The 25,446-nt window shown below is 37.2% G+C and overlaps 1 protein-coding gene across 8 annotated transcripts in view; it reads right to left on the bottom strand.

Annotated features, from left to right (window-relative positions):
• Positions 1-21,902, bottom strand: part of pcbp2 (poly(rC) binding protein 2) — a 44,535-nt gene extending 22,633 nt beyond the window's left edge. For 2 of the 8 annotated variants that reach the window (XM_039746832.1, XM_039746833.1), the window contains exons 1-8: positions 18,048-18,113; positions 15,710-15,846; positions 12,844-12,867; positions 12,334-12,366; positions 11,827-11,943; positions 9,940-10,071; positions 2,682-2,810; positions 2,373-2,447 (exon numbers count right to left, since the gene is read on the bottom strand). In XM_039746832.1, the coding sequence (XP_039602766.1) occupies positions 2,373-2,447; positions 2,682-2,810; positions 9,940-10,071; positions 11,827-11,943; positions 12,334-12,366; positions 12,844-12,867; positions 15,710-15,846; positions 18,048-18,060 (660 nt within the window). In that variant the 5' untranslated portion in view covers positions 18,061-18,113. Of the gene's footprint in view, positions 1-1,292; positions 1,335-2,372; positions 2,448-2,681; positions 2,811-9,939; positions 10,072-11,826; positions 11,944-12,333; positions 12,367-12,843; positions 12,868-15,709; positions 15,907-18,047; positions 18,114-18,615; positions 18,655-21,696 lie in introns of those variants that run through there. The other 6 variants (XM_039746834.1, XM_039746835.1, XM_039746837.1 and 3 more) reach the window with 6 other exon arrangements.
• Between the last annotated feature and the right edge of the window lie 3,544 nt (positions 21,903-25,446).

Below are 25,446 nucleotides of genomic sequence, written 5' to 3'. Positions count from 1 at the left end.
CTGGAGGAGCTGGGCTACCTTTGCAACCTGGATCAGCTACAGGTATTGCCTCATGCTAGGAGTAGCGACAAGGAACACTTACAAAAATGCAAAACTAGTGAAGAATCAGTGAGGAAGGCTAACGAGAGACAATTGTCCGAGGTCACCACCTACAAAACCATTCCCTTTTTGGGGGTGTCTTGCAGTTGCTTCTCCAGTGCACCTGTGATCATTTTCATTTGTACCAAAGCAGATGAAATTGACGCACAATCACTTATGCTTCCTAACTGGACAGATTGATATCACTAAAGCTTAACTGACTTGGTGTTAAGCCTGTGATGATCAAGTGTTCCCTTAATTTTAATAATAAAATGAAGACCTTTTACTTGTGACACTGAAAAAAAAACATAGCAACGGTATCAACACAACTATGTTAACTTTTGTGCTTCACATCTAATAAAATGTTATTTTATTACTTCATTGCATGTCTCTGTAGAAGGCTTTCTACTAAATATATATCGAAATAAAACAGGTTGACATACACTGTGGGATTGTCAAGATTCCGTAATGTCACCTCTAGCCAGACAGCAACTGGTTTTCAGTTCTGTCAAGAGACTGCTTTGAATTATCTAAAGCCAAGGAAAACCAAATGGAGGGAACTGAATGTGAATATGCTAGTGTTGCTGGAAATAAAACTATTACACTTTGGGAGTGCATGACATGATGGTATTTTGAAATTTGCAAAACACTGCTATTCATGTCACATTTTCAAACAAATTCACCAATGAGATCCTCAGTTTAGTAAAGCACCCACCCATCCTTGATTAATGGAAGAAAAAAACACCACATCAATAAACCAAAATAACAGAACATGTAAGAAGGAGTATGCAAAAAATGATATACATAACACAAAAAAAAAAATTTTAAAAATCAGTTATAAACATCACGCACTAAAAGCAGACCAGAACAGTGAGCACATTGAAGAGAGAAAGAAAGGCAAAAGATAGAAAACAGAAAGAAGGAGGCACAGACTCAAGCAGGGTCAAATCAAGATGAGGGAATTTACATGGGGGAGGGAGAAAAGGGATCGTTTTTGGGATTGTAAAGATAACAGTTAACGGTGGCTAACTTATCACTGATTGGACTGCAATAAAAAAAAAGGGGGGGGAATAAAAAGAGTAAAAATCTGTTAAAGCCCTTCTACTACTACTACTAACTACTACTTCTCTTTGCTAAACATTAAAATAAAATAAAATAAAAATATAAACAACCACCCAAGTCCTTCAGCAAAGGTAAAGGAGTCCAGCACTTACATCTGGATGTGGAATGGCGTACTGTCCTTGAATCGTATAGGCCTGCAAAGAAAACAAAACGTTCAGGAGGGTGGCTTGACGCGCTTCTGCGCCGTCACCATTTACTTGACACGGGGAGGCTGCAGCAGGTTCAATTATTACCTCTACCTCCCCCATCCCACACTACTTTTCCACAAAGTACCCAGTTGAGGGCATGGAAAGGAGTAGCTTCCAACCCCCACAACCCACTACTACTACTACCCCAAAATTAAAGCGTTGCAGCCAAAAAAAATGCACTGGAGGAAAGCCTGGACGAAAAAGGTGTTCCCAGAAGAAACCAGCCCCACCCCTTGACATACTTTCTAGCGGCTAACGTTAATCATGCAAACAGGATTGCTGTAAGAATTTGTTTCATAGTCATCTTGGGGATTGGTGGGGGTATACTGGCTTTGACAAAGGAAGCCCTAGCCGTCACACAGCAACCAAGATTTTTACTTAAAGTAAACCCTAGTAAGTCTGCTTCTCCCATAGGGACTATCAATACACGAAGGGCTTAATAAAGACAAGAAAAAAAACGCACAGGGTGCCATTTAAAATAATGTGGCAAACAGGGGCATTATTTCTTTCAAAGCCTAATTAAAAATTTAGAGGTTGAGCGCATAGAGACAGAAAGAAAGAGAGAGTGAAAAAAAAAGTGTGTGGACAGAAGAGTGCAACATCAGGAGTGCATGACTCCCATTTAACTCGTTCCTCTTCTACAATTGCATCTACTTCAGCAAAAGAAAAACACTGAAGTAAAGCACAGTTATAAAATAACCACCCTTTTTAAGAAGGCTGGGAAAGGAGAAAAAATATAAATAAAATGATGAGAAAGGTGGTAGGTGGAGGAGGGTGGGGTGGGGATGGAGGGTGGGGTGGGGGGGGCACCCAAATGTAAAATTTTGGGAAGGTTGGCTATCAGGCTATTAAAAAGGCATCAAACTTAAGAATTTTTCCCTCCATTTCCTATTAACAGGAACCCATGCAAGAACAACAATTACTTTGCCTTAAGCAAGACTTGAATTCTAAAGCCCACGTACACAAAACACAAAAGCCACATACCTGTCCACCAGCAAAGATGACGGGAGAGCCAGAAGGCTTAGGCCTGTAAGGGATAGTGACACCCTTCGGTGGGGACTGCAACATAAAAACTAAGAGTCAGCAGGGAAAGCAGAAAACACACGTTCCAAAGTTGCCTTGTTATGCCTTAATGTATAATTTATTAAATCCACTTTTGCTTTATAACCCTGTGTTCAAGTGAATTTTTAAATTCCAATATACCTTTAATTAGGAGCAACTAATTAATAGACTAATGTTACAGAAGTTTCCATAACAAAGAACACAACATGCACCTCTGTATACCAAACTCACCTCCAGCATGACAACGCAAATTTGTTTCACACATTCGATGATTGACTGTGGTGTCCCTGCAATTGTAATGGCGCGCTCAGTGGAGTTTGGCAGCATGTCTCCAGCCACTTGCACTTGGGCACCAGTAGACTACAAAGTAAAAATAAAGACAATCTTTCATAAAATGCTTAACACAGGCACTTTTTCCACATTTGATAAATTGCTTAACACAAAATTCAGAAACTAAATGACACAGAATTCACTTTCACCTTTACTTTGCAGAAATATGCTAACACAGCCCAACCCCTGCTCAGGTACAATAAAATGTAATTAGTGTGTTTATAATAAAATAAAAAATAAAAAAAAAAACTTGCTTGAATAAATGATTAGCCCTTTAGAGTTACTATTATAAACTTGCTCAAGTACAACTAATCACCTTTTTGATAACACACCAGGCTAATTGGCCCAACCTGACATCAAATGAAGCAGTTTACAATTACTTCAGAATAAATCTGGCTGTTCCTGGAGGATTCCACTGCTTGTAGTGCAAGCCAACAAAGTATTCACCAAGGTAGAAAAGGTTCTTTCAAAAGAGGCTATCAAATCAGGGAAAACTACCAAGAAGCCCATGATAACTTTAAAGAACTCACAAGTATTCATGGTTAAGACTAGTCTGTCTTTACATGTTACAATTTCACAAGCTTTACACAAACTTGTCCATTGTGGCAATATAGAAAGTAAGTAGCCTTTTGTGAAAAAGTACCAGAGTCTAATTTTCCCTTTGGGGAAAATACACTTTGAAGATTTTTTAATGACACGTGTCAAAAGTCTCTCTACCACCACCCCACCCCCACTCCCCCCAGATAAGACCAAGACTAAACATTTTGGATTGAACTGGAAGAGATAGGTTTAACAAAAACCAAGCAATGCACAACACACCACACAAATTACACCAGATCTTTTGTGAAGAATGGTGGCGTTAGCATTTTAGCAGGGACTGGGCTATGGGTCAGAACTGATGGGAAACAGAAGCCCTCTATCAGAGGGCTGAAGATGTTCAGGTGCTTCACCTCTATGTATGACAAGGACTCTAAACATCATGTATAGCAATGTAATGGCTTAAGGTTATGACTCCCGACTTAAACCTGATAATATATAAAAATCTGGGTAATGGATTTAAAGAGCTCTCCATCGCCATTCACCACAAAATGTAACTGAACTACAAAGAATGATATTCAAAAAGCACCTTTCCAATGCTTAATGTTCTTATTTAAATTGAAGGGTATATGTAGCATTGATTGGAATTGTGCATAGAACATTAAAGAGACAAGTACAGGATGTACAGGATATACAAACATTAAAACAGAAGACAAAAAAAAAAAAAAAAAAAAAAGTAACACACCAAGTTCAATACTGAAAGAAATGCCTGAAAGAATTTGTGATGTAACACACACAAATTACGCCGAGTATCTGGGCAGAGAGGTAAACTGAAAGAAGGTGCAGAATGTTAAGTTAAATGCCTCCTGAAATATTACAATGAATAAATAAAAAAGAATGAATGAATGGAGTCAGCTAGTTTAAATAATTCAGGGAGGTCATTCCAAAGTCTGGGAACTACAAAGCTGAAAGTCCTGTCACCGATAAGAGTGCAGGGGAGTGTGGGGCCCAACAACACTACCAGAATCAGAGGACTTTAGTGGGCAAACAGGAGCAAAGCAATGGAGGCGGTCACTGATGTAGTCTACAGCAAGCCGTTTAAAATCTTTTTAGGTTAAAAATAGAATTTTAAATTCAATCCTGTAAGATAAAGGAAACCAGTGAAGGTGAAGAAGGATTGGTGTGATGTGCTCACTATTGCTGGTTTGTGTTAAGACTCTTGCAGCAGAGTTTTGAATCCACTGGAACCGTGATACAAGATTAGAAGCAGCCTCTGTCAGTAGGGGGTTACTATAATTGATGCAGGATGTGATAAAACCATGGACAGATTTCGCAGCATTAGAGAAGTAGAGGAATGAGCAAATACGGGATATGTTATGAAGGTGGAAGCAAGAGAGTTTCTTAATGTGGTCAATGTGAGCGGAATAAGAAAGGGAGGAATCAAAAAATGACACCAAGATTCCTTGCGTTAGAGAAAAATCTAACGAGATCACCATAGAGTGTGTCTGAGGAGGATTTTTCATTTCCTTCAAGTTGTGCTTTAGTGTCAATTTGCAGGACTTCAGCTTTGCTTCAAATTAATTTAAAAAATTTCAATTTTTTATTTTTTTTTACTCTGTATGTAAAGTGCGCTCAATCAATGTAACATAAGAAGAAGGTTTTAATTTCACCATGGCAACTGTGAGCTGTGATAGCTCTGATGAAGTTTCATTTTTAAATATGAAATAGAGTTGATTATCATCTGCATAAAATAATAACCCAGTCCACAGCTACAAATATGGCCAAGGGAAAGCAGATAGAGCAGAGGGCCAAGGACAGAGCCTTGAGGACATCCTTGTGTGGCTAGCGCAGAGCTGGATCTGCTTTTGCCAAGACTAAACCTCTTGTTTATCAGTCAGCTAGGATTTAAACCACTAAAGGGCAGTGCCAGACATAACATTTTACTGTCCAGAATGGAGAACATGATATGTCTGACAGTGTCAAATGGTGCACTAAGGTCTAACAGAATATGCTAGTTTGTCCAGTGTCTGCTGCCATAAACAAATTAGTTGCCCAAAGCAGAGCAGTTTTACAGTTGTGCAATGTTCTAAAACCAGACTGAAAAGGTCCCATCAAATTACAAGTATTTAGCGAGTTGGGGGGCTGCAACAAGCTTAAGAACTTGACAGAAAGGCTCCAATCTAGGTGCATAAATCTGGTAAAGTATTGTATATCCAATATAAAAAGTAGATAAAAAAAAAAAAAAAAATGGTGGACTGACCACCTCTCAAATCCGGTTATTCTAATTCTTCCTTTCTGTATTGCTTTTCACAACTGCTGCCTTTTCTATCCGTTAACTGAATGTTATAAGGAAAAATATGTAAATAAAGTTGGAAGAGTTAAGCAGATTTTTATGAGACCAAGACAAAAATGTGACTATTTCAAAAGAGAAATGTCATTTTCTATAGCTTCTTCTTTCGGCTGCTCCCGTTGGAGGTTGCCACAGAGGATCATCTTCTTCCATGTCTTTCTGTTCTGTTACACCTATCACCTGCATGTCCTCTCTCACCACATCCATAAACCTTCACTTAGGCCTTCCTCTTTTCCTCTTCCCTGGCACCTCTATCCTTAGCATCTCTCCTCTGCACATGTCCAAACCAACACAATCTCGCCTCTGTCTCGCAACCGTCCAATTTGAGCTGACCCTCTAATGTCCTCATTTCTAATCTTGTCCATCCTCGTCACACCCAGTGCACATCTTTACCTCTGCTACCTCCAGCTCTATCTCCTGTTTTCTGGTCAGTGCCACTGTCTCCATCCCATATAATACAGCTGGTCTCACTACCATCCTGTAGACCTTCCCTTTCAATCTTACCGATACCCATCTGTCACAAATCACTCCAGACACTCCTCCACCCATTCAACCCTGCCAGCACTCTCTTCTTCACCTCTCTTCCACAATCCCCACTACTCTGTGCTGTTGATCCCAAGTATTTAAACCTCATCCACCTTCGCCAGCTCTACTCCTTGCATCCTCACCATTCCCCTGACCTCCCTCTCATTTACACACATGCATTCTGTCTTGTTCCTACTGACCTTCATGCCTCTCCTCTCTAGAGCATATCTCCACCTCTCCAGGGTCTCCTCAACCTGCTCCCTACTCTCGCTACAGATCACAATGTCATCAGCAATCATCATAGTCCATGGGGACTCCTGTCTAATCTCGTCAGTCAACGTGTCCACCATTGCAAATAAGGGCTCAGAGGTGATCCCTGATGTAATCCCACCTCCACGTTGAATGCATCCATCACTCCTACCGCAGACCTCACCACTGTCACACTTCCCCCGTACATATCCTATACAACTCTTACGTACTTCTCTGCCACTCCCGACTTCCTCATACAATACCACAGCTCCTCTTAAGACACCTTGTCATATGCTTTCTCCAGGTCCACAAAGACACAATGCAACTCCTTCTGGCCTTCTCTAGACTTCTCCATCAACATCCTCAGAGCAAACATGGGATCTGTGGTGCTCTTTCTTGGCATGAAACCATACTGCTGCTCACTAATCACCTCACTTCTTAACTGAGCTTCCACTACTCTTTCCCATAACTTCATGATGTGGCTCATCAATTTTATTCCCCCGTAGTTACTTCAGTCCTGCACATCCCCCTTATTCTTAAATAAATAATCGGCACCAGTACACTTCTCCACTCCTCAGGCATCCTCCCACTTTCCAAGATTCCATTAAACAATCTGTTTAAAAACTCCACTGCCATCACTCCTCAATACCTCCATGCTTCCATTGGTATGTCATCTGGACCATCTTGACCATGCAAACTGCACCGGGTAAAAGGTGCGAGAAAAATGAGTTAAAAATTAAAGTACATTTTTATGCATAACAGACATTAGCATTTATTTTATCATTTAATGCCCGACTTCAAAAAGATTTGTGACCACAGTAACCAAATTTCAGTATTTTAGCAGTTTTAAAGACTACAGTCTACTCTCCTTAAATTAATCAGAATCCAGAATGACATTGTTCAACAGGTTATTAATACACTCAAAGAATGTGGTGGTAAAACAAAAACACAGATACGTACCACTCCCAATACCAATGTTGTAGCGTTCAGACATTTTTGTTTAATCCCTGAAGACAGACACTCCTTGACCGAATTATTAGTAAGAGAGTTTGTGTTAGGTACAGCATCTCACATTTGCAATTAGAAAAAGAATAAAGAATTGTCCTTGATGATTAGTAAACAATTGGATTGAAGGAATAAAAGCCAAATTTGTGCACTTACTTGTAAACTTGTTAAGCATGTTAGTCCCGTTTCCCCAAGATAAAAACGCCTTATGAAGATTATCAGGACTGTGGCTTGTAATTTTGACAAGCTTTTTCTTTTATGCCATATGCATAAGGCAGTGGTTCTCAAACTGTGGGAGGGGGCCCCCCTAGTGGGCACGAAGTAACAAAAAGGGGGCATAAAGATGTGAAAAAAAAAAAAAAAACAAGAATCGAAAATATGAAAAATACATCTATAGAAACCAAACAAATTAACTTAAACTACATTCCGATACTAGAAAAATATAGAGCTAGATAAATGTCGATAAAAGTTATGTAGGTATAATAAAATTATGCATCCATGATGCATCATTAATTAAAAAAAGAACAAATTGATTAGTTGCTTCCTTTCAAAAAAAAAAAAAGTTAGGGGGGCACGATAAAAACTGCTATGAAAATGCGGGTCACAAAGGATAATAGTTTATATACATGTCTATTAGTTAATGTTTGTATTTTAAGGGGATTTTATACAAGTAATTTTAATTGTCACTGGACAATAAGTGTATAGAATTTCACTTTGTTAATTAAAAGTGAACAGGTTATACCTATGGTCTACAGTTCAATTAAAAAAATACCAACAAAAACATAAGGCTTATACACAGCTACTTAAGCACAGAATAAGTTTCTGAATTTGTCAATTCTGGCATTATGAAAACAGGTATTATCAGCCCTTAACCCTTTTTTAATCAGGCAGACCAGTTTGAGCCATCCACACAGCAATATATACCTGAAATGTCAGTATAATGGCTCACCTATCTACCAATATAATCCTGCTGGCCTGAATAGCGTACACAACTGTTTGTAATCGCAATGATAAGTTTAATGTCACTGTGCAGAAATTTTAAATCTGTTTTTCCTTTTACATGCACAGCTGAGCCAGATTTAGTACAAAGGTAGTTCAGCATTTAGAACTGCTAGGCCAGGCATAGGACAAGATAGACAGAGACAAGCAGGCAAAATGCACTATTTCTGTATGTTAAGAGTCAGCATGCCTCTCTATGCCTTGTTTGGAATGGCATTATTTACCCAAGTAAGGGCCTGTACATGGAGAAAACAGTATAAAAGACTTGGACAGCAGCCAAACACCACAAAGCCGACGGACGGGTGGGGGAGAACGTCATCCGCCCTGAAAATCAATCCACCGCAGCGGTGAAAAATGGCAGACTGTATACATCAATATCCACCTTGGTAATTGTCTTGCCATTTGGCTTTCTTCGTCTGTAATGCTGCATAAATAGTCATTAAAGAAAGCCAAGTTATTTTTCTCTTATGTGATTTCTTCCCGCCATATCACTAAGGGAGAGGTATTGCCTTTTATTATATCTATATAGTTTCGGGTTACTTAAGACACCATAATTGCAAAAGAACTTATTCCAACCAGGGAGCTATCGCGGCCAGAGGAAAACACCATTATGATATGCTACTCTCTAAATCTTGCAGCCCAAAAGGCTGTTACACATCTCTGTTGACATAAGCCAGTTGGCCGGAATATTTCCCTTCACTATATTAGACTATGCACATAATATACTGCTGTCTAGTTACACTACTTGTAAAAATTATGCTGCTCTTTTCTTTAGTTGCATGTCAGCTTTGTTTCTTTATCGTAGGTTTCAAGAAAATGAAAGGGATTTCAGTTGTACTTTGGCATGGAAACAACTCAAAATAGATGCTTAGTGTGCCCATAGAAGCACAAGCAAGCAAACAGGTTTTGCCCTTCTGCTCCATGGACGGTTTCTTTCCTCCCCGAGCTCTCCTTGGGACATCTGTAACAGATGTACCCTCCATTTAAACTCCCCACCTGCAACTATCCCCAGAGCAGGTTGCACCACATCAGAAGGAATTCTGATGCAGGAAGGCAGAAGCGAGAGCCCTGTGGGCAAGGGAAGACATGGGGCAGATGATCAAAAGATGGACAAAATCATGTGAACAGTTCTTGTGAGTTTCTCTTGTAATAAAAACTGCTTAAAAGCAGGTTACTCAAAAGGTACTGTGTTGGCATCAGGTGCTTATAATGGATGGTTAAAAAAAATAAATAAAATTACAAATTACGCAAGAATTAAAGTGGTACAGCTTGTACTATAGTATCAATCTGTTATTACATTGTGTCATATCATGCCTATGTATTTATTTAGAAACCCTTGAACTGAATGTTATTTAAAATAAAACCAACAGTATTAACAACAAAACCAACTACTACAGCACCATACTCGAATATATAATGTACATTTATGAAGAGGTTTTCAACCAAGAAAAGCATGTTAAAATTAAGCAACACCTCAAAGACATCTTTGCTCACCTCTCTAATCTCCTTAATCTTGCAACCTCCTTTCCCAATTAGAGAGCCACACTGGCTGGCTGGAACCACAATGCGTAGAGTAACAGGAGGCTTGCTAGTGGCTGTGCTGTTAGTCATTGAGCTACTAATATCCTGTGGAAGAACAAAAAAAAAAAAAAATACATACAATCAGAACACTGCAACGTATAATATTGTATTTCACATACAATAAGAAAAATAAACAGCTTCTCTATGGATCAAAGGCCAGTAGTTTTTCTTCCAAATTAGGTTAACATATGAATCAATATTTGTGCTCCTTTATCCTCAATGCCACAGACTAGTCTCAATACTTTCTTTGCCTTGTGCACATTTCTACCCAATGCTTCACCTTTTTTGATTTAATAATGCTGAAAAAGTATAACTGACCCATTTGTTGAAACAAATACCACAAATTACTTATAATGTACCCTTTTATTTTGTGACCATTTGAAATGCTTTATTTTATGGAATTTCACTTATTAATTGTATATTTAATATCAGCAAATGCATGGCATCTCTTTTGCTTATCATTTTCCTTAGGCAATGTAAGTGCAAGAAGCAGCACTTTTTAAAAAGTTGGCGAATTTAATGAAGTGGGGATTACCTTTTGAACCTCCCACTTTAATTTTTTTTATTGAAGAGTATATGGAATACTTTCCCTGGACAATAACAGACTCAATTTAAGTGCCTAAACTGAGCTAAAGTGAACTTTAAACATATATTACAGTTTAATATTTGGATCAAAAAGTATAAATCGATACGTCTCCCCCACCATCCCATAATTATAATCAGCAGCACTTTCAGCGAATCCGAATAGCAGTGAAGTATGTCATTAACCAGTTTCAGCTTACCTTCACAATGTGTAAATTTGAGGCTTACTTAAAAATGTTTAATGTTTTATATTTTATAAATTATCACTTTCTGGAGTAATAGTTGAAAGGCCCAATTCCTGAATTCCAACTGAGGGATTTGTTTTTGGCCCCCATCCAGATGGTGGTAAAAAAGGCAATTTTAGAAACTCTCCAATTAGATACTCTGGAAAAACCAGCAAGAACTCTTCTTTCTAAACCACCACAATCTAACAGTTCAGGCCAGAATATTCAATAAAACACAAAAGTCTATTTTACACAGAAAATGACAATCCATTTCAAATACTCACTTTTAACTCTCCCTTTTCAGTGTGTTAAACAGTCTATTTTATTAGCTACAGAAATTAGCAAGTAACTGCTGAATAATTTAGCACACAGCAGCAAAAAGCTGCCAATACAGGGGAAAAACTGGTGGACTTCGGCTGAAACGACTCGTGACAAATTAACACTGGTACTTAAATCCTCACCCAGATTAAAACGGCTAGTGTTAAATAGTAAAATATGTTCTTTCAGTCACCCTTTGAAGTGATAGAGATTGGTGATGTTTTACATTTCCCTCTAATACCAGGAGTTTCAAGGTAATGCTGGTTATGCTATGAAAAATATCACAATACTGTTTAAAGCACTACCTACCATTAGGCGGCATTAACATAGAAGATACCAGAAAATGTGAACATGATAATTAGTTGTAAAATGTCTTATGAAAAGCAGGACCAAACAGAAAAAAATAAATCACTGGTAAAAACTTAATGAAATTCATATATTGAGCTTTTATCTTTGGGTGTCCTATTACAACAATGTATTAAATGAACTATCCAGGTTGAGGCCAATTAAACTGAACTGCTTTTATAGGCAAACCCCAAAAAGTAGAACCTTTCCATGAACAAAAACTGATTATACAAGATCATTTTTAAACTATTTTTCAGCGAACAACTTGACTGGTGCCCACACTGAAACTCACAATATTACAAGTATAACGGTCTCAATTTTGCTCACTCACCTCTTCAAGCTTCTCTATGATCATGGAGAAAGCTTTAAAAATGGCCGTAGTAGGCCCAGCCAAAGTTATGATCCTTTCAGGGCAGTTTCCTTCAGAGATGTTAATGCGGGCACCACTCTGTAAAGAAAGGGAAAATAAAATGAAAGATAAGTTTTTTTTCTGCCAAAATGAATATTAAAAAAAAAAAAAAAAAGTAGAAAATGTTTCTCTATAAAACATTACACCGTGTTCCTTGGAATCATTGAATGCTTCCATTAGTACCTAAAACTGAACATCATTCTGAGCCATAGACAGACTAAAAGCAGTGTCAAAATGGGGAAATTCTGCACCAAAAAAATGTGCAATGACATCGGCCAAAAACAGGACCCAAAAAAACACACCTCAAGACATAAGGTTCCTACAGAAATTGCCCTGTGTTAGTGTTTATTTTATTGATAATTATAATAAACTACTAACAAAATCAAACTTTTTACTAGCATATTATAGAATTTTGTTAAAGGGCCTTACCTCTTCCCGCATCTTTTTCACAGATTCCCCTTTCTGTACACAGGGAAAAAAAAAACAAGGCCTTTATCTTCTGCTAATAACACTGACCTTATGCAAACAGCATAAAACAGTTTTATAAACAGTACAGTCTGATACTCAAGAAGTTGATTTCTACTACTTAAAAGCAATCTAATTTGTTTAGGAGTTACTAAATATGATGAGGGGTGCACAATTGTTCCCAGATTGTTGTGCAGGGTTTTTTTTTTATTATTATTTTTATTTTAAGTCATAATGTAGATCACTGCTCCCTCACCACTCAAGCAATACACATTTATCTTTTGGATACTTAAAAGTCCTTGAAATGAGAACAGCTGAAATCCAATCTTTACGAAGAACACACACTTCTTATGAAAACCACTATATGCAGCAAATTAAAAAAAAAATAAATAAAAACACAGGCATAGCAAAGCTGCTTCTCAAAAATTAAGAATAGGATATACAAAATGGAATTATGGAAAAAATGTAACTTACCTTGCCGATGATACTCCCAACTTCCTATAAAGAAAACCAAGACCACCTCATTAATACACTAGGTCTACAGATAACATGTACATCAGAAGACTTTGCTCAACAGTCATCAGCAATGACAATGCTACTTAGATTTCACCAAAATCATTACTACTTTACACCATATTTTCCTGTGTGTTGCCAGAGAGGCTTGCAGAGAGGAATCTATAGTCTGGAATTTCCCACTTTACTATAATAGATTTAAATGAGTTATTTATTAATATTTAGTAGTAATCAGAATTAAAGTATTAACAGATACAATAGAAATGTTAATTTTAATAGCATGGTGTTCAAGTTATTTTTTGCATTACTAACCATATACTGTAAACTTGTACAAATTTTTATGTGAAAGCAAAATTACATGAACTGGCAGCAGAACATAAAAAGTAAAAGGCAAAACTGGAGAAACATGAATGTCCTGCTAGGGTTTTGTTGTCTCAAAATTACTATGGCACACTGGAGTGAATGGCAAGATAAACAACTCACATACACTTGTTCAATGTCAAAAGAGATACGGACATACACTCTACTCCTACACGATTATTAAATCACAATTAGATAGATACTTTATTAATCCAAAGGGGAAATTCACAATTACAATACTATGTTGTTGTATATAGATCCTGCATGGCTTGCTTTTATTAATTTTGTGTGTGTATATTTTATATATATTTTATTACTACTTAACGGATTTAGATTGGTTTTTTCTACAATTTGCTTGAACATTCTGGTTGATTTTGTGACTACTCAGCAAGCGCAGTATCATAGTTCACTTGCAGGAGCGATATACTCACACTAATCAGAGACAGAGGCAGCGGGCCAAGCGGAGGGGGAAGCACGACGTCAACAGTGGAGACCCGGGCAGGGCCCTCCTCACTCACGCACCAGCCTTTGTTCAAATCGATCTACCTCAGGCCATGTTTGGAAGCATACCTTGCCTCCGCTTAGCTAGCGATACCTGTTTATTGATTTTTAAAGTTTGTCCCGTTTCACTACTACGCAGGTGGAGCTGTGGGGAACAGCTACTTGGATATAAAGTGATTATTAGGTCTTCCTATTTGTAGTCTTGTTAGAAAGTCAGTTTTCACTACTGTACAAGGCTACTTTGTATGTAAAGCTACTGCTGCATATTTGAATCTGAAGATACTATATATATATATATATTATGCGGTACATTATAACGATAGGGACAATGAAGGAGGCCAGAATTTTATATTACAGCAAATGTTCTACTACCCATGGTGCCTTGGCACACATTACTTATATAAGATGAAGTATTTTAATTCATGAAGGATCCCAATGGCAGTGTGATGCAGCAAAGGCAATGTGGCGGTCACAACATTCCACGGTCTAGGATGAAGGAGGCAAAGGCACACCAAACTAACAAAAACCTACATCAGTCTCAATATATGAATGGGGGAAAGGGGGGGAACAAACACACATCCACACACAGCCTTTTTATTTGAAAATTGTATGGAAAGCATAATGATTTTGAAAATATGGGGTTTGATTTCTGGTTCTGAAATTCACTATTATTGTATAGTGGATTAGGTGAATTCAACCATGAATAAACTTAACTACATTACTTCTTAAAAAAAGACACTGTTTTCTGTCTGGTGGTCATTTTCTGCAAGTCCAGATTGTGATGAGATGGGCAACTTTTGTTTTAGATTCCGACATCAGTGCACAGTTGTGATTTGTACCAATTTTAATTCAACTAATATTTTTAATAACCATGTTTTTTTTGTTTTTTTTTATAATTGCATGTCTACAAATTCCAAACCTCTAGTCATTCGTAACATACTGCATATCTGTTCAACATTATGGATGCATGAATGAATTGTGTCCTAATACTTTAAATAAACATGCCACTTTAACATATTTTCAAGTGTGTTCTATAATGTGTAAACTAATGATATATGAACAGATTTTACTGCATAATTGCAAGCAGTATACACAGGGTAATGTAACTGAAAATCCTCTCTCTTACCAATCCATACCTTACAGGAGAAAGGGGATTTTATAATAAAAAAAACACACACACACACACTTCTCATAAGACTAACAATTCAAAATACAAGCATGTTTATTTACTCCACTTTCCAGCAATGTTTGCAGAGGAGTGGCAAAATTTAAACAAAAAAACCTAGTAGTTAGAACCCTTAAATCAGAAATTAATGTGTTAGTCGTTTCAATCTTTCTCTTGCCTGCAATGTTAATCACTCAGTTTGGCCTTGCAGAAACAATGCCAATGCATGTGCCTTTTATTTATACTTCAAAACAGCCTACTAGTCATGTCTTCAGGAATGAAACATGGTATAGAAATAGAAAAAAAAATGTATATATGTATGTGTATTTTACTTGGATCTTCTGGACCACAAAAATTAGCTTTCATCAACTTCATTTTTTAATAAAAGCTTTAATGACTCATTATTAAATTTAGAAACTTAAAAAAATGCACAAATCCCAATGCCTAGACGAATGTAATAAACTAGAAGCTGCCAGAAAGAATCCAGAATATATGAGGTAAGAAATAAATAGATACACTGTAGAAATAGAGTGCAGACAGCTAGAAAGAGAGAAGGATAAGAAGCAAACTGTTTTGCTATAGAGGATGAGACATTAGAATGAATAGGGTGTGGGAACAATCAGGAAATTAAGAGAACAAAGACTTTACAAATCAAGTGCAAATGCTTCTGCAACCAACTTCTACTGTAGGTACGTTTAAATCCCAACATTAACACTGACAATAAGCAGACATTCAAGTCAAACATTAACCAAAAAGGCTGCTAAAATCTAAAAATGCTGTCTAGGCAAATAGTTTGCTTACCTTGCCGTGCATCAGAAGTCTGATAGTCAGTGTGACGTTCAGTCCACCTTCAATTACACCGGAGTCCATGGTGAAGCAGGTTCTGAGTGCTTCAGGCTGGTCAAGGTCACTGGTATCTTTGGTCACAAGAATGGAATCTTATTTTTTTGAGGGGGGAGGGGAAAAAAGGGAGGAAACATTAGGAATACAAAGATGACCTGCCAAAAGGAAATCAACGATAACTTAGTGACTGTTGCACTGGAAATTTTGGCAAATCAAAATGCCAACTAAAAGCCATTATGGGTGGAGTTTAATGAGGGGGACGAAACAAGATTTCCCCCTTTATTACTTTTGTAAACCCAAGGTACTTTGGAATAACTGCTTCTTTAGCGAGAGGAGAAATTTAACTTCTCCCTCAGCCAAATTCTTTGCTATTGTAGACTTAGAAAAGTAAACGATTTCTAAGTGGTAAAGTTGGTGGGGAAGACAAATGTGGGAAAGGAGCAACTGTTTATTTTATGTTAGGAATGATTAACATAAAAAAAGAAAAACCCCTTGATTAATATGGCAAAATGCTGGGAAAATTAAGGTGCATCTTCTTGCTCAATTATAATTATTTAAGAATGTGAAACGTGTTACATTTATTTTTATATACACAGTCAAATGCACTAGCACCCCGCAAACCCATGCCAATGCATTAAGTATTTTAAATATTGTGTACAGCTGCAGATGCTACCGTGTGTTTCCTTGCCCAATTTGGTATTTTTGCAAACTGTCAGACATATTGCTTGTTATTTTAATCAAAAGAAGCAGAGATTAAAATCCTAATAACTCTATGCAATGCATTTAAATGTGTATAACTCATTTTGGTATACAAAGATCTTGGGTTTCTAAGTATTCCAGGGGGTGAGCTCTTCATTATACAAGGAGGAGGAGGGTACTAGGGAATATGAAAATGAACTGTACACAAAAATAAGTCCCCATGACACTAAATAAAAGGGTGAGAGTGAAAATAAATGATATGCAAAAATCTTATGAAACCTGAAATTTTCAAAAGTGTGAATGTCAAAGTACCAGCATTAATGACAAAGTATCCTGCAAATATTCTTGAAAGTAAAAAGAGCCACAAAAAAAATACACAATAGAAAATACTCACGAAAAAGCTTTCACATACTTGTCAGAAAAACAGCATCTGAACACTAACATCTAATTTGTTGCAAGGTATTTTAGAGAAATATATTATAATTATATTGCTGTGAAACAGACCAGATGAAAGGACAGTCCTTTCTTCTCGTTTGAGTGGGGTGTTAAAAGAATATGAATTGTATTGCTTAAGGGACATTGGGCAGCTGAAACTAATTTTACAGCAGTATCTGCAAGTGCCGTCTTCACATAGTCTATATGATAGGATACCTTTTTCCTTTAGTTACCATGTTATTTGGAGACGGACCTTCAAAGTTTGCACAGTTTTAACATGTTGCAAATTCTAGTTTTTATGTACTGTATATTAACTATACTGAAACAATGAACTAAAATAGTATCCAACAGAACCCAGCAGCATGGTTATGGAATGATCCTGGAAACAAACCTAGTGAGCATAGTGCTTAATGTGCACCACAGGTACATTGTATCATATTTCGGTAGGACATTGGACTTTTACAAATCAATTGACAGAAGTAACACATTAGATATTTTATAAAGTGATCTTCCAAAAAAGTTCTCTGCAGTACCGCCTTGACAGGCTCAATCTGCAAAAGATGGGGATTGGGGGAATTTACCTAAAAACTTTCCATCAAACCTTCAACCATTATGATCAATCCAGCATTGCCAGCAAAACATGTACTGTAAAAATGTTCACAAACAAATGCAGAGCTCCATTAAGAGGTTTGTGAGTACATGGGTCACTTTTGATTCAGGCAATTATTTCTCTTCTGAAACATCCACTCTCGAAACTTACAAAGCTGCACAAATGTAGAAACAAAATGGAACTGAAGATGCAAAGGTTAGTATTAACTAAGACAGTCAGTCTCTGTTAAGAAAAACTGTAATTCACCAGTAAAAGATGGGAATCAGCACAGTCTAACTCAAGAAATGTTTCTATTCAGCTTAAAAAAGAATTAGTTAAAACACGACCTTACACACACAAAGCCTGCTCAGTTAAAATTTTTAAAATTGAAAAAGATTTTTCACAATAATTTTGTACTTAGAATTACATTAAAATCTGGTCTTTCAAAGTGTGTTTTTCTCTACACAAAGGTAAATAAATCTTAACTACAAAGGACATCTGTTTTAAGAGGAAAATTAAACTTGTTAAAAAACAAAAAAAAGTTTGTGTTCAATATTAAGAGAAATAACTTACTCCAGTAATTCATTTGTCTTTTCAGCAAATGCTTGTGTGTACCCAAAGCAGACTGATTGTAAAAATCTGTGAAAAAGAGTTGCAGAGACACAGATGTGTTTCCAGCAAACACCAGTACTCCCACCCCAAAAAACAGATCCACTAAACAAAAAGCTTATGCAAGGCAAACTGTTAAAGGACCAAGACCGATAAAGCATAAAAGGATAGATTTAAATAAGCATTCCGATTTAACATCTCTATTTTAGTACTGAATGTGATGCTCAATGAGTAAGGACAAAAATACTTTGAACTTAAACAAAGGAAGATAATGGGATTAATCAGTAAACTCTCATGGGATGCAAGTGAATTTTTTTTTTGTTTACTCGAATCAGCCAACACTGATCAAAGCCTATACCAATTCAGAAAAATAAGCTTGTCACACGTGCCAAGGTCTTCGTAATCATCATATAGTCTTATTTCACAATCGATGCAGGAGGCATTGACAACATGGCATGTTTTGTGAATATTTTACTTTATTTTGAAATATATGATTTAATAATTATTGCATAAATGAACTACTCAAACCTACCTTTGTTAAAAAGCATCCTTAAGAAACACATTCATTGTTCTATTTGAAAAAAGAAGCACAGATAAGATGTATAATGTAGCTGTTAGAAATGGTAGTAAAAATATAATGGTTAAATTTTGCAGGACAGTGTAACAGTGCACTCTTAAAGGCACTAACCTCTAACCCTGCTGAAATAAAAATTGATCACAAAAAAAGGACAATCAGGAAGGTAAACCAATGGATCACATGTTGCTTTCTGCAGCCAATTTAGCCATGTGACAAATCTGGGATAGGATAGAATTCTTTCTGTAAGCAGCCTGGCCCAAAAACAATGGCTTTGGATTATAAAACAGAAGACTAGTGGTTGTTTTCTTCCCTTCAGGTTTTCCCTTAACAAATCACAAGGATGGAGACGGGGGTGGGTTGAGGTTGGGGCGTTCATCTACAGACAAAGACAGTATAAAGAAAATGTATGCATAGAAAAGTTTGAAGTATACTTACTAATCACATGGAGTCAGAGAGCAGTGATGTGTTGTATGTCAATCGACAAATGCAAATCAGTTCCACCTTGTACATGTGACAAGAATGAGCTTATAAACAGCACATACAATATGTAATACATGATATATGCAGCATATGTTTGTGCACAAGCTTTGCAAAAGGATTTAACCTCTGCTCTGTGAAAGCCAAAGTGACTGCAGGTTTTCTTTTCAGCTACTTGTTTCAATTAGCAACTGCAACGTTAGTGGCTCTGAATTCAGCTAATTCACTTTAATATTCCGACAACTAAATTGCTTATTTTTTTCTCCGCGTATCCAGATGCCAGTTAAACTCTGTGATACTCCATTTCTAACACACACGAAAAAGAAAATAAATATTAGAATCACCAACAGGCTGAGGCCCTAAAGAAGCCCTAATGCATGGGTGTCAAGCTTGTTTTCTAGAAGCCCACAATTGCTTCCGGTTTTTGTTTTAAACTATATTATAAATAACAGGCAATTCTTGCTGTTAATAATACATGCTTATATTATATTGCTTGGCGGTGCATATTATATTCCAGTAGCTACAGACATTTATCATTAAAAGACAGCAGCTAAGATGAGCAACTGCCACTACTGCAGCCCCTCACAAACGAAGTCTGACACTGCTAGAATGTGCATTCTACCCATAAAGCAATTTTGGATGGGGTTCAAAATACAAAGGCACTACAACATTTATTGAGTTTCAAGACTTTGAATTTTACAGTTTAAATCCTAAAGATGTCAAATCAAATCCCACTACTAACACTGTGAGACCATGAGCAAGTCACTTCACCTGCCTGTACTCCAATTGGGAAAAGCAAAGGAAATGTAAACAATTGTATTCAAGTGTGTAAGTCACCTTGGATAAGATGTCAGACAAATTACAATAGAAAGGCAATTTGTTTGTATGAGATGTCACAAATTTTTCCATGAGTTCATCTTCAACCGTTACTCACATAACTAATGTCACCCGGGCTCAAATGTACCACGTGAGTCAGAGGAACAAATAGAGGCAGACTCTTAATTGCAAGGAGAGACCACCCTTTGTGTCATGAGATAGGATCCAAGTTCCTAGCGACCTCATGTGCAAACAGTCAGCATGAAGCATGCACACAAGCAAATTCACATAACGGGAGAATTTCCAATGACAGCGGGATCATTAGCACAGTAAGAAGAAAAAGGTTTGAACAGATAATGGGATTTTAAAGTCAAACCAGTAAGCCACAAGGTCACGCTGCCTGCAATATAATAAAAGTACATTACATTAGGGTAAAGAATAATGGCATAACCTCTTACAGTATATATACACTGGTTAAATACAAAAAGAGGGAAATTCCTAAAATTCAAAGTGATACACTAGCTGGTTAGACACGAATAATCTCAACTGTTTTATTCAAAGAGAAAATGTCATTGCTTGAAAACCACTTTTTTGTGATCAATTTTATTGAGATGTTAAAATATGGAACTTTCTTAAAACAATCTTGCATCTTTTGTCAGAAAATGTAAAAAAAAATATCATTCGGCTGACAGCTAAACTGAAACATTTGATTGCCATATTCAGATTTATTAGGAAATTAAGATTACTGAATTACACATTTCCATTTTTAAATCTTTAGTAAATCACCTTCTGTTTCGATTACTTTACCTAGAAAAACTGTTTGGTAAAAATGCAAAAGAACAAAGATGCCAATAGGATTCGAGCCAGAGCTTGTGATCCCTTTATTCACTGACGTTTTCGAATCGGGTCGAGTAGTAAAAATGGAAGCCAATCGTCGAATGTTACATTTTTCCCCCAAGTTTTAAAAAAAACACCAATACGAAACTTTAACCTTGAACCAGGCTTTTTTATTCGAATAAAGCGTACTAAACACAAAATAAAGGCGATGGATTTCTGATCGATACTTTTCACGGCCTTCTGTAGCCAGTCCCGTAATTGTAAACGCAACACTATTCTGTGCGATCAAATGCTTAAGAATGTATTTCAAAGAAAAGAAAAAAAAAAAAAAAAAGAAAAAATATCTAATCATGTTTTAGTTCTTGCCATTCAGTAAATCAGTCTTTGAATTTCTCACTTTTATCAAGGCCCTACATTCAATTAAGTTACTGCGTTACACATAATACAATGGAAATCATACATGAAGTACAACGTAAAGGGAAAAACTGGACCCTACCGTTTCCAAACTCATTTTAAATACATTTCAACAATTAATTTTCAGGTGCACGTCGCCGGCGACACTCCACGATCAAACAACGCGCGAGTTGTGGCGTCGCTCATCGCTCTGCGTACATACGCTTGTTTGGATTATTTATCGTCAGTTTCCCATGCAAACTAGCAAAGTTGGTAAAAAATAAACTAAAGTTAAGCGAGTCATATAATAACAAGAATAAAACGCTTACCAAAGACTTTCGCTATAACAACGCATCGACTGAAAAGTGCAGCACCCCCTCCCCACCCCCTCCTAGTTCACCCGCCCGGTCGGCCAAATCATGTTGGGCCTGCATCGTGCTGCTGGCCGCGAGGCCTGCGGTTCTCTCCTAAGCCTACCGCGCCAATGACACATCTCTAGCATCGGCTGCTTACCTTTTCGGAACCGCGCTCGGTTTCCAGGAGGAGGGGAGGGTCGGGTCTGTGGGGTAAAAGGGGGAAGAGGTTCGGGCGGGTTTAAAACAACCCAGGGGGAAGAGTTCAGAAAGGATCCGGGGAGAAGGGGAGGCGAGACCGTATGAGATGGAGCTCCTCTCCAACACAAAGACAACAAAACGCGCACCTCTCAACTCCCACCTTTAACCCAAGCGGCCCGCCCCTTCTGCCATCTTAAGCTTCATACGTAGTCACCGCCTAGAAGAGGCTGTCACCTACAATACGCATGCGCGCGCTAATCGGGTCGGTAACGATGGCGGCAGTGCAGATCAGGTAGTGATAAGTGATAGTGAAACGGAGGACACGCACGCGGTCGTCGTTGTCACTCATGTAGGCAGGCTGGTAAAAAAAATGAGCTTGGCGTTCTTCTAATAGAATTTTAGCGGAGTACATATACGGATGGAAAAAGTAAACTGTTTTTTGTTATACAAGTAGATTAAACCATTTTGCTATTAATTATTGACAGCATACTCCAGATTACAAAATGTTCTGAACACAATTCTGGACATTCCCAATTAAAATCACTTATGTATGACATGACAGGTATACCTTAAAATTGTTTTATTTAATATGTTTTTGGACTGTAAACTAAAAAAAAATGAAAACTCTTTTTCCCAACCACTTAACATTTTTTTCAGAAAACACATTTTTTATTTGTCAATTACGTTTTTTAATTGTTTTTGCACTTTAATTAATTGCATATTTATATTTTATTTCAATGATAATTTGCTAGCATTTTATATTAGAAAATATGAAATACAATGTTTAACTCAAAACAGTTATTTAATTCAAGATTTGGGTTCACATGTGGGGACCTGAAAGTTCTGTGTATCTTTCCGAGTCAGCAAAATTCCCAGATTTTTGTTGGTGAGTGGGACAGTAGAGCCAAGAAGTGACATTGGGTTAAGAAGGAATAACCTACTTAAAAAAAAAAAATACACCTTGGTGCCATAGACATCATCAGATCAAACTTGGTGAATCCAGATTAACTGCTGCTGCCACCACATCACATAGCCCTGTTTCCAAAGTGTTGGTACACAGTGTCAAATGTATATAAAAACCATGTGATGATTTGCGATGTACTTAAACCTAAATTTAATTTTAAAAAGAAAAAAGACAACATATCAAATGACAAAACCAAGAAAGTTGATTATCTCTCTATTATAATAAAAAAAATCTTGGGAAGAGAGACGAGACGTGACTTTCTCAGAGAGACACTTTCACGTCCCGCGAGACAAGACTTTGTACCAAGAGATTTAGCCATGCTCGGGGAAGGAAATAAAAGATAAAGAGTAGCTGACAAAGTAAAACGTCATTGGCGTGATACACATGCAGAGCATGTTAGAGATAATGGAAGTACGGAAATCCGAAAGTCTCAAATAAATGATAGTAAAGATCGCATTAGCACAAACAAATGAAAATGATTACTCGGTGAAATAATGGAACAGTGAAAAGAGATTAAATATATTGTTCGGATTTAAAGTCAGATACTTGTAGATCATCTAATTTGTGTTGTCATCACAGAAAAGTAGTGCTTCTTCCCAATGAGGAAGTGTATCCACGAGAAATTAAACATTTGTTGTTTGGTGAAAGTGAAACAAGACTTTATGCAAAGAGATTTGGAAAAGTCCTGCCCATATCTAAAACATTTATAACCACACACACAGTTCAATCTTTTCTCATTTGTGTGAATGCTATTGTCAGACACAGTTCATGTAGAGAGAAAGAAACAATATTTACTCACAGGCAGTTATACGTTGTGTTGTCATGATGTAATTCCATACATGGAATCAAAATTCAAAGTAATATTGATGAAAAGGTAAAAGAGATTGAATACATGGACATAAGGTGATATGACAGAAGTATGTAGATATTGTTTGGCTTTAAACTTTAAGTCAGACTTGTACAGTGGTGCTTGAAAGTTTGTGAACCCTTTAGAATTTTCTATATTTCTGCATAAATATGACTTAAAACATCATCAGATTTTCACTCAAGTCTTAAAAGTAGATAAAGAGAAACCAGTTAAACAAATGAGACAAAAATATTTTACTTGGTCATTTGTTTATTAAGGAAAATGATCGAATATTACATATTTGTGAGTGGCAAAAGTATATGAACCTTTGCTTTCAGTATTTGGTGTGACCCCCCTTTGCAGCAATAACTGCAACTAAACGTTTCCGGTAACTTTTGATCATTCCTGCACACCGGCTTGGAGGGATTTTAGCCCATTCCTCCGTACAGAACAGCTTCAACTCTGGGATGTTGGTGGGTTTCCTCACATGAACTGCTCGCTTCAGGTCCTTCCACAACATTTCGATTGGATTAAGGTCAGGACTTTGACTTGGCTATTCCAAAACATTCATTTTATTCTTCTTTAACCATTCTTTGGTAAAACGACTTGTGTGCTTAGGGTTTGTTGTCTTGCTGCATGACCCACCTTCTCTTGAGATTCAGTTCATGGACAGATGTCCTGACATTTTCCTTTAGAATTCTCTGATATAATTCAGAATTGATTGTTCCATCAATGAAGGCAAGCCGTCCTGGCCCAGATGCAGCAAAACAGGCCCAAACCATGATACTACCACCACCATGTTTCACAGATGGGATAAGGTTCTTATGCTGGAATGCAGTGTTTTCCTTTCTCCAAACATAACGCTTTTCATTTAAATCAAAAAGTTCTATTTTGGTCTCATCCGTCCACAAAACATTCTTCCAATAGCCTTCTGGTTTGTCCACGTGATCTTTTGCAAACTGCAGACGAGCAGCAATTTGTTTTTGGAGAGCAGTGGCTTTCTCCTTGCAACCCTGCCATGCACACCATCGTTGTTCAGTGTTCTCCTGATGGTGGACTCATGAACATGAACATTAGCCAATGTGAGAGAGGCCTTCAGTTGCTTAGACGTTACCCTGTGGTCCTTTGTGACCTCGCCAACTATTACACGCCTTGCTCTTGGAGTGATCTTTGTTGGTCGACCACTCCTGGGGAGGGTAACAATGATCTTGAATTTCCTCACATTTGTACACAATCTATCTGACTGTGGATTGCTGGAGTCCAAACTCTTTAGAGATCGTTTTGTAACCTTTTCCAGCCTGATGAGCATCAACAACTCTTTTTCTGAGGTCCTCAGGAATCTCCTTTCTTCGTGCCATGATACACTTCTACAAACATGTGTTGTGAAGAGCAGACTTTGACAGATCCCTGTTCTTTAAGTAACACAGGGTGCCCACTCACACCTGATTGTCATCCCATTGATTGAAAACACCAATTTCTCGAATTTCACCTTCAAACTAACTGATCATCCTAGAGGTTGACATACTTTTGCCCCTCACAAATATGTAATATTCAATCATTTTCCTCAATAAATAAATGACCAAGTATAATATTTTTGTCTCATTTGTTTAACTGGTTTCTCTTTATCTACTTTTAGCACTTGAGTGAAAATCTGATGATGTTTTAGGTCCTATTTATGCAGAAATATAGAAAATTCTAAAGGGTTCACAAACTTTCAAGCACCACTATAGATTGTGTAAATCGTGTTGTGTTATATATTGTTGAAATAAATGGACCATGCAATGTAGTCAGTTCTTCCTTAACTTTATTCACACTTCCTTCCCCCACTCTTCCTTTCTTCTTCCACCCCTTTCCTCACAGCGACCTCTACCTCCTGACTGATTACATCAATATCCCAC

Source organism: Polypterus senegalus, chromosome 3, assembly GCF_016835505.1.
Source record: "Polypterus senegalus isolate Bchr_013 chromosome 3, ASM1683550v1, whole genome shotgun sequence".
NCBI lineage: Eukaryota > Metazoa > Chordata > Cladistia > Polypteriformes > Polypteridae > Polypterus > Polypterus senegalus.
Note: the sequence above shows the minus strand (reverse complement) of the source record. Positions and strands in the feature narration are given on the sequence as shown.